Below are 13,401 nucleotides of genomic sequence, written 5' to 3'. Positions count from 1 at the left end.
TTATCTGCAGATTTTCACGACTGGCTTTAAAAGTGGGTTAATAAATACTAATACCTTATCTCCCAAAGTTGCCTTACACCCCTAGCTCAGCCTCGGTCCAGCCCGTGCTGTTCCTGGGCTCAGCTTTGGCATGAGAAGATGCTGTTGTGGCTGGAGATGTAGTGTCCTCTGAGCCCAGTGTCGGTTCTGAGGTCCCTGAGTATCACCGGGCTTTGGGCAGCCCTGAGCATTGCTGCCTTCAAAGGGCACAGTTCAGGTTTGTGCTTGAGGTACAGGAGACAGAATTTGGGTCCAAATCACTTATCTTGCCTCCCTTTATCCCTGTGTGGTCTGAGATAAAGTGACTTCTCTAATTTAACAAGCTATCCTAGGAGGAATTCCTGTGTGCTCGCAACCCAGAAAGCCAACCGTGTCCTGGGCTGCATCCAAAGTAGTGAGACCAGCAGGGAGGGAGGGGATTCTGAACCTCTGCTCCGCTCTGGTGAGACCCCACCTGGAGCCCTGTGTCCAGTTCTGGAGCCCTCAGCACAGGAAGGACATGGAGCTGTTGGAGCGAGTCCAGAGAAGGCCACGGAGATGATCTGAGGGCTGGAGTACCTCCCGTATGAGGACAGGCTGAGGGATCTGGGGTTGTTCAGCCTGGGGGAGAGAAGGCTCTGGGGAGACCTTAGAGCAGCTTCCAGTGCTGAAAGGGGCTCCAGGAAAGAAACCCCGCTCCAGAAAGGGGCGGGGCTCTTGATCAGGAAGAGAAAGGACAGGGCAAGGGGCAACGGTTTTCCCCTGAAAGATGGGAGATTGAGATGAGGTCCTAGGAAGAAATGTTTTGCTCTGAGTGGTGAGGCCCTGGCCCGGGTTGCCCAGAGCAGTGGTGGCTGCCCCATCCCTGAAGGTGCTGAAGGCCAGGTTGGATGGGGCTTTGAGCCCCTGATCCAGTGGGAGGTGTCCCTGCCCATGGCAGGGGGTGGGACTGGATGGGCTTTGAGGTCCCTTCCAACTCAAACCATTCCATGATTCTGTGGAAGAGGTGACCAAATCTCCCCCCAAGCGCTCCCCTTCCCCACGGCAGAGCCACAGGGGGGACCCCAGGCTGTGCCTTATAAAGCGGATTTTACCTCTCCCCACAGCACCAGGGTGCACGAAGCTGACCCCACCTCTTCTGCCAGGACTTGCTCCGAGTCTCGTTTGATGCAAGAGCCTCCTCGGAGAGGAATGGGGTGGGTGGCCCGACACCCCAGCTTTGACGCGCAGCCCCGGTGACTCAAGCCTGCGTCAGGGGCCGCGTGTCCCGTCTTTATTTATTTTTTTTTATTGCTTTTCCTTTGATTTTTTTTCTTTTTTTTCTTTTTTTTTTTTTTTTTTTCTGGAGCCGAGGGGAGTTCCCTCCCCTCCAGCGAAGAGGCGCGGGGCAGGGCTGAGCGCAGCGCGCATCTGCCGAGCGGTGGCAGGGAAGGAGGAGGGGAGGGAAGAGAAGGAAAGCGGCTTTTCCCGGTGCGCGGCCACCGGTACCCGAGCATCTTCGCTGCCGCAGGGTGCGGAGCCACCGGCGGCTGCTGCTTCGCCGGTTCCGCGCAGCCGCCGGTACCCGAGCATCTTCTCCACCGCGGGTGCGCAGCCACCAGTCCACGCAGCTTTCCCGTTTCCCTGCAGGCACCGTAACCGCGTACCAGCCCGACCGCCTAGTCTCACCCCTCCCCACGCAGGGGCAGAGGGAAACCTGGTGGATTTATCCTGCGAACGCGGCGTTTTCTCCCAGGATCCGGTCAATCTCACCCTCCCCGGGAGCTCCGGGCAGCCGCAGCGCCGAGGTAAGACTACTCCCTCCGTTCTCCCCTTGTCGGGGGGGTTCTTCGCCTCTCTGGGTCCTCCCTGCTTTATTTGCCCCCTCCCCACCACTGCTGTCGGGGTCTTTCTGGGGAAGGTGCACAGGGAGGGAGTATGATGGGGTTGACACCTCAGTCTGGAGACACCAGGCGTGGCTCTACGGGTGGTGGCACGGAGGGCTGCGAGGGGATACACACACACACACACACACACATTTAGAGACAGCAAATGGCTTCAGCCACCCCGGAGGGGCTGGGGGTAATTGCTGGGGGGCTGGCACTGCCTGCCCAGCTCGGATTGGTGGGGGATTCATCCCCTCTGAGCTGCTGCCTGAGGTGGGTAGAAACACAGCTTCCAGGTTGACCTTGACGGTAACATTGGGAGAAGAGAAAGCATTCAGCTGCACTGTGTATTTAATTCCTGGCTTTCAAAGGATCTGATGTTTATTTTCTGTGTGGTTTTGAGGGAAAAAAAAAAAAAAAGAGTTTTGGGGTCCTGGTTTTGAGTCTCAGTATTGGGTGTGGGGAGTCTTTATTCCCTTCCGTGCACTTACTGCGTGGCTGGATGGGCCCAAAGGTGCATGTTTTCCATCACTCTGGCAATGTGAGGCTGTAGGCTGGCTGAAAAATCTGGCTCCAGTTCTTTGTAAAGGACCTAGAAGGTGAAATCCTGCTTCTCAGCTTATGTCTTGTGTCCAAGGCACCTGAAGTTTGAATCTATCAGGAGGTGATGCAACTATTTCTCGTCTTGGTAGGAAAAAAAACCAAAATGTCACAGCAGCTGAGCTATTCTCGGCAGGGCGTAGAGTTTCTTGTGAATATTTCTCAAGAGATGTCGGGACTAGGTCAAGGAACCTGGATGGTGGTTTGAGTGCAGCTCGGCTGCTTGGAAGGGAAGTAAAATGTGGGTCTGAGCTGTCCTCTGGGATAAATGGGGGATGGCTCCGCTCAAGTCAATAGGAATAGAAAACGGTTTGGTTTAAATCTGGAGTGGCTCCACTGGTACTTCAGGCTTGCACAGAGCAGGGAATGGAGTTATACCATCACCAAGACAGAGTCACAAGGATCAAATTTACCCTAGATCAGATGCTGACCTATGCACATCCAGACTAAAAGATTGCCTTGGGAGGAGAGGATTTTACCCCATCCTGGGTTGCTGTTTAGACTTGTTAGTTTACTAATGTAGCAGCAGCTTCATGAATTACAACAGGAAAAACAGAGCTTATAGAGGCTTTGGGATGCTGCATATTTGCTGCCTTTTAGAATAAACCTGTACTGGTTTTGGGTTCAGTCACTAGCCAGTGGGTGAGTTAAGAGGGATCATGGAGATCTAACTGGAAAAAGATCGTCTGGTGAATCAAAAAGAGCCCTGAAGGAATCATATGACCACTGGCTTTGATATGGAGTCATGCTACTGCAGCTGATGTATGTTTTTGTGATACTAAATTAGGGATGAAAGGAGACCAAATGTGATGAATCAATGGGCTCATACACTTCATGACAAACCCAAGTGCCAAAGGCTTCCCCTCCTCCTGTGCTGTTGTGTCTGCCTCATGACCCACCTGCAAAACTGTCCTTTCTGAAGGTTTATTGGTACCTATTAAAGAAGAGTCGCTATAACGTCACAGCCTGCCCTGGGGCACAAAACACCTGGGCTGGGGACGGTGGGAGACTTACCCACCTCTAGGGTGGAGCGGGTGGTGGTGGCTGGGGTACCGCCACCTCTGCTTGCCTTTATAGAGACTGGGGTTATTTATAACATCTGGGTGCTTTTGCTGGCGAAAGCCACTTAGGTAGGTGTAAGACAGAAGCGGAGGCAGCTCTGATTCATCAGTGAATGTGAACCGCTCCTATCTCATGATGCTAAAGTGGGCCTGGATGTTCGCACAGGAAGGATGCAGTGCAGAGCATCTCCAGCCTCTCCAGCGGGGAAGTGCTGGATGCGTGCCATCAAGCTGCTCTCAACCCCAGGCTGGGGCCGGGAGCTTGGTTTCCAGCGAAGCTTCTTGTGGGTGCCTTTGTCCTCGGGCCCCCATGTGCTCTGCTGACTGCTCACACTGACGCTGTCCAAAGCTTGTGCCTCTTCACACATGGGTGTAAGAGAGGGAGAACACCAGGATGCAGCTCAGTGGTGGGATTGAGTCACTGGATAGCATCTCTGCAGGGTGTTGAGAGCCTGGTGCTAATTAACAGGGTTCATTTAAAGAAGGGGAGAGAGGGAGCAGCCCTAATGAGCCCAGATGGCAAAAACCTTCCCAGTGGAGCCAGAGAGGATGAGCAGGGAGGAACAAGACTCAGCACTGAAAATATTTAAGATGGAGGCATCTTGGATTTGGCCTTGACTCGTGGAAGGAAGATTTGTGTGACAGAGGCTGCAGGAAGGTCCTTGGAGCAGGGCTGGGGTGGAATAAAGCTGCAGTGGCTCCATGCTGGGCAAAGATCTCTTCTCAGGTCTTTGAAGTGGGGCTTGGATGCTGCTGGCAGGGTCTTGCCCTTGGTTTCTGGATGCTTGTAAGAGTGGGATACCTCCCAAAGGTGGGATACCTCTAGAAGAACCTGCTTTGCAAAGGCAATCCCTCTCCCAGCATGGAGGCCCTCCTGACTGCAGGGACCTGCAGGTAGGGGCCTGAGCCATTTTCCTCATGGTTTGGTCTCAAATCCATGATGTGCACCCAGGGCTCCTTCCCTTCACTGCTTGGTTTGCAGTGTACAGGGACAACAGGAGGGATGCTTGTTTCTTTCCTCTGCCTCTCCTCTCTGGGCTCTCTGGTTCCTGGGTGACCTTGGATCCATCTTTTCACTTCCCTGCTTCGTCTCCTCATCTGCACCAAACAGCCCAGCCCTGGGTGCAAGTTTCCCTGGCCCCTTGTGTGGTGGGGGGGAATGGGAAGCTGCAAATTGATGCTCAGATCTCCCAGCCTGAACCCGAGAGTGGCCTTCCACCTCCTGCAACCCCTCTGTGTCCCTGGCCCCTCTGCTCTTGCCTTCCTTCCCTGCTCTGTGACTTTGATGGAATGAGCTGGGCCTTCCTGAGCCTGGTGAGCAAAATGCTTCACCAGGAGCTTCTTACCCCTCTCCGTCAGGGGCTGTGGGGTCTTTGCCTGGAAGTTGAGTGCAGTGTGATCCCAGCTGAAGGAAGAGAGGTGATAGGATAGGGAGGGACCTGCAGAGAGTCCCCATGGTTTAGGGTTTGCATTCACTCAATCTCAGCCTTGTGTTTCCCGACTCAGTTTCCCGTTTGTGGACCCAGTCAGAATATAAGTGTAGAATTTAGACAAAGGAGAGGAGAACTCTCCCACTGTGCCTGTCCTTCAGACTCAGAGCACATTTGCTGTCAGTGGCTGCTCTCCTCAGAGGCTGCTGTAAATCTCCAGTTCTTCCCCGCCTGCCTCTGCACTCCCAGACCTAGCTGAAAGCTTTGCTGATTTTTCCTGCCTGCTTTATTTCTCCCCAGCTGTCTTCCTGAGAAAGCAAGGACGAGCCGAGTCAGTACATGGGGCTTGGAGCATCTCTCCTCTGCTGAACAATTTGTCATGCTGCTGACAGGACTGGGCTGGGGGACGTGGTGCCCTCAACTCCTGAAAGTCTTTGGTCATCCTAAACAGCAGCTTTTCCCCAGTGGGTGTTTCTGTCTTCAGCTGGGATCAATAACAGCCTTTGGGCAGGGATTAAACACCTTGGGTGTAGCAAAGCCAGAGCTTCGCCATCTCTGCCCTTTCCCTGAGTGGGGTGAATCCAGTTTGTACCACGCCAAAGCATTGTCCTGCACCTTCGACAGGGTGCAAGCTGTGGCTCCTGAGCTGTCAGTGCAAAGGGATATGGGGGTCAAGGCCACCCCTGAGTCACCAGGGCAGGTGAGACATGAATGGGGGATTGGCACATGGTGCAAGCAGGAGCCCTGTGCTCTGCCAGCGAGTCTGGTGCGGGAGCGGGGCTTGGGGGATGGTGGTTGCTTTGCATGGGAGCTGAGGTCCTGCAAGGGGTTAGAAATGAAGGCACCCATTGGGGACCATGGATGTAGGAATCCCATTCGAGAAGATACTTAAGGATGCTGAGTGGTGGGAGATGCAGGAGGTAAGTTCTCCCCAGGGACAACCCAATAGTGCTTTCCGTAGTGTCTCCCCTTGTTATGCCCCATAACTGCTCTCAAGGGATCGCTAGAGACACTGGCACTAACCCCAGCACAAACTGGCCCTGCCGTGGGAAAAGCCATGGTCCCTCTGTGGGCACCAGCGTGGGCAACGTCAACACTAGTATTTACCTGGGTAAGGCAGTTGCTGCTAAGGCACCCCTGGTCCAGCAGTGCAAGTGAGGTTATCGCCAGCTTTGGGCTTGGAAAGACCCTAATCTATCTTCTAAAGAGAAAGGGAAAATGCACATTTAAGAAAATTAAGGTCATGAGGACTAAGTAAACAAACTGAATCTCCATCTGTCAGCGACAAGGGTTTTCTATCTCTCTCTGGCCTGGGAAGCTCCTGCTTGTCAGCTGATCTGCCTTGTCTTTCACGCAGGGTGGTTATTATTTTTGGCAGATGAATTTTTGATTAAATTCCCTTTTCAATCAAAGAAATGAGTGGAAATACCTTTCCTGGATTTGGATTGTGCTTTCCAATTTGAGGGCTGCGGACCTTGGGGCTGATGCAAAATGCTGGGAAGTTACTAGGGGAGCTCTGTTGATCTCAGTGTTCCCTGGATCAGATCCCCATGCTGTGTTGATTGATGGCTTTGTGCTGGTTAGGGCTGGGTTCATCTCATGGTACAGGCAGGTATGTGGATGGCAGAGGTTGGGTGCACTCATGGCATTGCTCTTGGGAACAGTCCCCTCACCTTCAGGCATGGGTCTCCTCTGGGCAACACCACCATCACTAGTCTGGGCTTGAACCATCTGGGAGAGCAGGTTATCCCCAGGCAAGCCATCAGGACAACGTGACAGAGCCATGCTGGAATAAAGATTTGGACCTCTACCATGATTTTCCTCTGGTGTGGTTCAATTTGGGCACATCTCCCATGGGGAGGAAGACTTATACCTCTGCTTCTTCACCCTTGTCTCATCCTCTGGTGTTGTCTCACCAGCCTAGAGAGCCTTTGCCCCAGAAGAGCAGCTAAGCACCCCTTTTAATTCCCAGATCCTTTGTGAATGTTGCTTTCTTGGGCATTCTCCAAGGAGATGAGAACCTTTGGGGCTTTGGAGATGCTTGAAGAAACCTGCTTTTCAAGGACTACTGTGTCCTGCTACCTCTCAGCTCCTAAGGATAATGCTGGGGGGGACACCTAGGCTGCGGAGTGGGAAGAGGTAGAGATCCAGAGAGAGGTGCTGTGGGGTCTGTACTGGCCCTGTGGTGCTGGCCTGGTTCAACACCACCTCTCTGGGAGGTGGGCATCTCTGAGGCTTTGCTCCAAGGAGCTGAGTTGTCCCAGGAAAGCAGTTTGGGTACCCTCATCATGGGGCACTGAGCTCTGGGGGCTCAGCCAGCAGATCCTAGGTCTCCTAGGCTCTATCCCTAACAGGAAGAGAGACTTTAGTCCCTGCAGCTGAGTGCTCCTGAAGGTCTGAGTCACCCTCACTCACAAGGAGCTTATGTGGCTGTTGAGCAGACAGGGAGCAGCAAACAACCTGTGGGGGATTTAACTAGTTCTGTGCTAATGTATACAGAGCCTGATCCAAAATCGATGGAAATCCCAATCATTTCCTGGCTGCTGGATGAGGCCCTTCCCAACCCTGTGTGCCTGTCACCGTTACGGCTGAGAATGCTCCAGCTCCAGGCAGCCACGTGCCGATAATTGCCACGATCGAGCCATGAGCAGTTTACATGAATGAGCCCTCGTTAGGAAATTAAACATTGCTGGGCCAGACCTGAAAGAATAATTTAAGCAGCTTCTCTGGAGGAGCCGGATCCAAGAAAGATGTGGAGCCGACAAGGTTGCTTGGCAACGGATGCAGCCAACAGCTGAAAATAGCTTTTCTAATAGGAACAGGGCCTCGCAAAGAGGGAACTTTCTTCAGGGGTGAAAAAACACCAAAGTGAGGGTGAGAGAGGGTGAGGTTTCCTCCTGCAAATGCTTTGCTTTCTTCACACACTGGATCAGGATCTTGGTGCACTAGTTGGGATGGGCTTTGCTGCCTGGGCTGACCCCACTGCCATGAAGAGGTTTGGGATTGAGAGCTAAATTGCGTCAAAAAGATTGATGTTTGTCTGAAGGAAAGAAGATCTGGAGATGGTTCTGGAAAATCATGAGTTTCCCTTTGGCTCACCAAAGGGTCTATCCTTTGGTCCATCCTGCATCATAAGGGAGACCTTATCGGTGTCTGCAACTCTCTGAAAGGAGGTTGTGGAGAGGTGGGTGTTGATCTCTTCTCCCAAGTGACGGGGGATAGGATGAGAGGGAATGGCCTCAAGTTTCACAAGGGCAGGTTCGGATTGAACGTTAGGAAAAATATCTTCACTGAAAAGGTTCTCAGGCAGTGGCAGAGGCTGCCCATGAAGGTGGCGGAGTCCGCATCACTGGAGGGGTGTAAAAGATGGGTAGATGAGGTGCTCAGGCATCTGGGTTAGTAGTGGACAGGTGTGGTTTGGTTTGATGATCTCAAAGGTCTTTTCCAACCAAGTGATTCTATGATCATCTGTCTTGGTAGAGACTGGCCACCTGTGCTGAGTGTGGACTGCCCCAACGACTGCGCTGATGGGTTATTGGTGCAGTGTCACCCGTGAGCTGCCACTTAGGTCTTGTATGAGCTTTGAACTGAAGGAGAAAGCCCCCAGGGTGAGGGTGAAATGATGCTGTGGCTAGGCTGGAGTGGGACAGGTCCCCAGGCGTAGCACCATTACTTTTCCAGGGGCTGGTGACCATCCTGTTGTCCCTAGGAAGAAGGAATGGAATGCAGAGAAGAAGCAAGCTCTCCTTCCAGAGAGTCTATTTCCATCATGCGGAGTTTCTTGTAGAGTTTCTGTGTCTGCTCCCCAGCTGGTGAACCTCCAGAGTCCTAGCTGGGGTGGGAACCACCAGTCAAACCCCAGTTCTCCCAGAAAGGCGAGGAAGGATGTAGTATTTTCCTAGGCTGGGGACCCCCAGCCCAGCAGAGTGGATTTCCCTGATGCCCCAAGGCTTTTTAAGGTGAAGGTGAGCATTGTGGAGCTGAGCCAGGTCATGGGCACTTCCTGGAGTGCCTCCATGCAGGATCACTCCTGAAGCTGGAGTCATAGAATCATAGAATAGTTTGGGTTGGAAGGGACCTCAAAGATCATCTAGTTCCACCCCCCCTGCCATGGGCAGGGACACATCCCACTAGATCATGGTGCCCAAGGCCCCGTCCAACCTGGCCTTGAGCACCTCCAGGGATGGGGTAGCCACAGCTTCCCTGGGCACCATGTTCCAGTGCCTCACCACTCTCATAGTGAAGCAATTCTTCCTTATGTCCAGTCTAAATCCACCCCTCTCCAGTTTATAGCCATTGCCCCAAGTCCTATCATTACAAGCCTTTGTAAAAAGTCCCTCTCCAGCTTTCTTATAGCCCCTCCAGGTACTGGAAGGTTGCTATAAGGTCTCCTTGGAGCCTTCTCTTCTCCAGGCTGAACAAACCCAACTCTCTCAGCCCGTCATTGTATGGGGGGTGTTCTAGACCTGTGATCATCTTTGTAGCCCTCCTCAGGACCCGTTCCAACAGTTTCATCTCCTTATGTTGAGGAATCCAGAACTGGACACAATACTCGAGATGAGGTCTCACAAGAGAGGAATAGAGGGGTGGAATCACCTCCCTCACCCTACTGGCAGTGCTTCTTTTGATGCAGCCTTCTGGGCTGGGAGTGCACATTGCTGGCTCATGTCGAGCTTCTCATCAACCGGCACCCCCAAGTCCTTCTCCACAGGACTGCTTTCAATCACATCATCCCCCATCCTGTATTGAAATCAGGGATTGCCCCGACCCAGATGTAGGACTTTGCACTTGGCCTTGTTGAACCTCATGAAGTTCTCACAGCCCCACTTCTCCAGCCTGTCCAGGTCTCTCTGGATGACATCTCGTCCTTCTGGTGTGGCAACTGCACCACTCAGCTTGGTGTCATCTGCAAACTTGCTGAGGGTGCACTCGATCTTGCTTCATCAATATCATTGATGAAGTTATTAAAAAGCACGGGTCCCAGTACAGACCCTTGAGGGACACCGCTTGTCACAGATCTCCATTTGGACTTCGAATTACTGACCACTATTCTCTGAATACAACCATCCAACCAGTTTCTTATCCGCCAAACAGTCCACCCATCAAATACATATCCCTCCAGATTAGAGAGAAGGATGTTGTGGGTGACCACGTCAAAGGCTTTACAGAAGTCCAGATAAATCACATCCGTTGGTTTTCCCATGTCCATTGCTGTTGTTACCCCATCATAGAAAGCCACTAAGCTGGTCATACAGGACTTGCCCCTGGTGAAGCCATGCTGGCTGCCATTAATCTCCTCCTCACCCATCACCACACTGGCAATGAACCCATGCTCCGAGTCCCGTTCCCTCCTTGGGTCCAAAAACTACCCTGCCTGTGCCCGTCATGGCCCAACACCCATGGGATCTGGTACCATCAGTTTAGGGAGTGAAGCAGTGGGAGCAAACTGTTGTAACTGGTGTAACCATGTGGATGCTCTGGGACTGGTATGGCTCTCCCTGGCTAAGGCTGGTCCGAGGTGAAGGCTGAGAAGGTGGAGGGGTGGGGACAATCAATGGCTTTGCCTTGGCTGCTGGTTTGCAGCTGTTATATGTTGTAAAGCTGTCTAGGAAGATTTAGCTGCTGGCTCCAAGGCTTTTAAGTCACTCCTGATAATGTTCAGGGATGGAGAGATAGCCTGGGCATTTGTCACTGTCCCTCAAGTGCTTCCAAGCCAAGGGGCCAGGAGGAGAGGGAGCAGGGCAAGGAGAGCAAAGCCCTGGCTGGCGGTGCTGCTGGCCTGGGAATGGGGTTGTTAGAGGGTAAAGGAGGCATCACGGCAATATGACTTGGCTCCATTGCTTGTCGCCATCCCCTGCAGCCCAGGGAAATTCTTCTCTATGTGTTGCAGGAGGCTCTACTCCATGAATGCTGAACTGTGGGGTTGCTCGTGGTCCATCATTCATGGAGAAGGTGGAGGGGGTGTGCCTTGGCATCTCCCAGCCCAGAAGGAGGTCCCCAAGGCATGGGTCAATGGACATCCTTCTTCTCATGGTGCTGCTGCTCCCACCAGCACAGGACACTTAGACCAAGGCAAAACCAACTCCGTTGACCTGTTCCCCACCCAGGTCCTGCTGATGAAGAGGAGGTGAGGCCTGAGCTATAGCTTATACAGGTACTGTTCCCTGCGGGACGCTCATCTCCCCTGACCCAATCCCACCCCTGGGGGCCACGTGTAGCCGTCCCAATGCCGAAGAACAGCAAGGTGACGCAGCGGGAGCACAGCAGCGAGCATGTCACCGAGTCGGTGGCCGACTTGCTGGCCCACGAAGAGCCTGTGGACTACAAACGCAGCATCCTCAATGTGACAGGGGAGACCTGGGACAGGCAGAAGGATGGAGAGGAGGAGCTGGATGCTGAGAACCGTCCTGCATGGAACAGCAAGCTGCAGTACATTCTGGCACAGATCGGCTACTCCGTGGGGCTGGGCAACGTCTGGCGCTTCCCGTACCTTTGCCAGAAGAATGGAGGAGGTGAGATTTGGGGCACGGATGGGCTCGGTTTTTGGGGAAGGGAATATTGCCCAATCGTGTCCTGGTGCACGTTGGAATGTGGATCCTGGGGCGGGATGGGGACTATTTGGGCTCTGAAGGGGGTAAGGAGCAGCTGGGAGCTGTTCACTGCAGCGTGTGCATTAGTGCAGAGTTGCAGGAACCTCCAGGGTGTCTGCCTATGTGCTCCAAAGTCAAGGCAAATCCAAGGCTGGGAGCCAGGATTTCTTGCTGCAACCCCCAACTATTTCCCTCGGTCCTGAAGGCACACTGTGGAGGCTCCAGCCCCTTCCCTAATCCTCCTTCCAGGCATCCCATTCTCCCACCCAATGCCGTGAGGGGAGACCTCATCACTGTCTACAACTGCCGTAAAGGAGGTTGTAGAGAGGTGGGTGTTGGTCTCTTCTCCCAAGTGACAGGTGACAGGAGAGAGGCAATGGCCTCGAGTTTCACCAGGGCAGGTTGAGATTGGACATCAGGAAAAATATCTTCACCAGAAGGGTTCTCAGGCACTGGCAGAGACTGTGCAGGGAGGTGGTTGAGTCCCCATCCCTGGAAGTGTTCAAAAGACAGGTGAATGAGGTTCTTAGGGATCTGGTTTGGTAGTGAACAGGTACTGTTGGGCTTGATGATCTCAAAGGTCTTTTCTAACCTAGTGATTCTAGGAGTCTATGCCCCCCTCCATGGACTTCCAGGAGCAGCCCAGAGGGCCACGTCTCTTCCAGCCATGCTGAGACTCAATACCTGTCATGACACTGCTGGGAGGGTGGGTTGCTCATCATTAATCCAAACCCAGCGCTCATGGCCTCTTGCCCGCAGCACTGACCCTTGCAGCCAAGGGAAGCATCTGGTGCCAAGTGGCATTGAATGAAGCCAGGATCAGCCCAGAGTCCTGCTCTCCCTCTTCCCCCCCAGCAATGCATCATTCACTGTGCCCCCAGCCCTACAGCTGACAGGTCTGCAGCGCTCTCAATAATTAAAACATCTTTGATGTCATCTTCGCAATGAGTCATTCTCCCAAGCAAAGATCTGGGCAGTCAGCCCTTCTCACCCTGGGGCTTCTAGCACCCCCATTGCCCTCCCTTCCCAGCTGGGATGGAGCACGGCTCCTGCATCCCAGCATCTCCCCAGCCGCTGGCAGACACACGTCCCGGTACACAAGTTTGGGTCCAGGCAAGGCTCGGTTTTGGTGCAGCACGGCTTTGCACGCTGTGTTTGCCCTGTTACAAAGCCAGCGAGGAGGTCTCAGCATGGTCTTGGGTTGCAGCAAGGAGCTGCAGGCGTTGCAGGGCTCTGATGCTGCATTAGCTGCATTGCGCATGCCAGTGCACTTGTGCATTGGGTGCAGCAGGGAGGGTTGCATGTGTGACCTGCAGGATGTCAGAAACAGAGCCTGGTGTAAATTCAGGGCTGGGTTAGATCGACACAGCCCTGCTGGCTTTGTTATACAGCTCTACGTGTGGACTGTGACTTTGATGCAGGTTTTCTGATTCAATAAGATTGGGAACCAGCTCAGACCTGGAGTGTAGAGACCCACAGTTCTACTTCTTTGTAAACCCATAACCCAGCCATGCCTCAGATTCCCCACTGGCACAGCAGTGAATAACTAACTGTAATTAGTGCAATGAGTAGAAGTTTCTCAGCTTATGCTGAGGTCTCTGCTGTCCTGTTTGTTTGTGGAGCTTTAGCCTCAGCTGTCTCGGGTGCTGGGTAGCAGGAGTTTCAGCTTGCGTTCCCAGATTGGTAGTCATCCTGGTGAATTCCGTAACAATTCCAGGGCTGAATTTGCTATCTGTGTCAGGGCAGCATTATGCAAGTGTTTTTAGACAAAAATCCAGATGGGATGTGGAGTGGGGACAGGGAATTGAACCTGCAACAGCCCTGGGACCTGCTGCAG

The 13,401-nt window shown here is 53.2% G+C and overlaps 1 protein-coding gene across 4 annotated transcripts in view; it reads left to right on the top strand.

Moving 5' to 3' along the window:
• Positions 1-1,085: 1,085 nt before the first annotated feature.
• Positions 1,086-13,401, top strand: part of SLC6A17 (solute carrier family 6 member 17) — a 25,484-nt gene continuing 13,168 nt past the window's right edge. The window contains exons 1-3 of one of the 4 annotated variants that reach the window (XM_054087316.1): positions 1,086-1,214; positions 1,648-1,805; positions 11,082-11,486. In XM_054087316.1, the coding sequence (XP_053943291.1) occupies positions 11,201-11,486 (286 nt within the window). In that variant the 5' untranslated portion in view covers positions 1,086-1,214; positions 1,648-1,805; positions 11,082-11,200. Of the gene's footprint in view, positions 1,215-1,387; positions 1,806-11,081; positions 11,487-13,401 lie in introns of those variants that run through there. The other 3 variants (XM_054087315.1, XM_054087314.1, XM_054087317.1) reach the window with 3 other exon arrangements.

Source organism: Cuculus canorus, chromosome 24 (assembly GCF_017976375.1).
Source record: "Cuculus canorus isolate bCucCan1 chromosome 24, bCucCan1.pri, whole genome shotgun sequence".
Taxonomy (NCBI): domain Eukaryota; kingdom Metazoa; phylum Chordata; class Aves; order Cuculiformes; family Cuculidae; genus Cuculus; species Cuculus canorus.
This window is presented reverse-complemented; position numbering and strand designations above follow the sequence as displayed.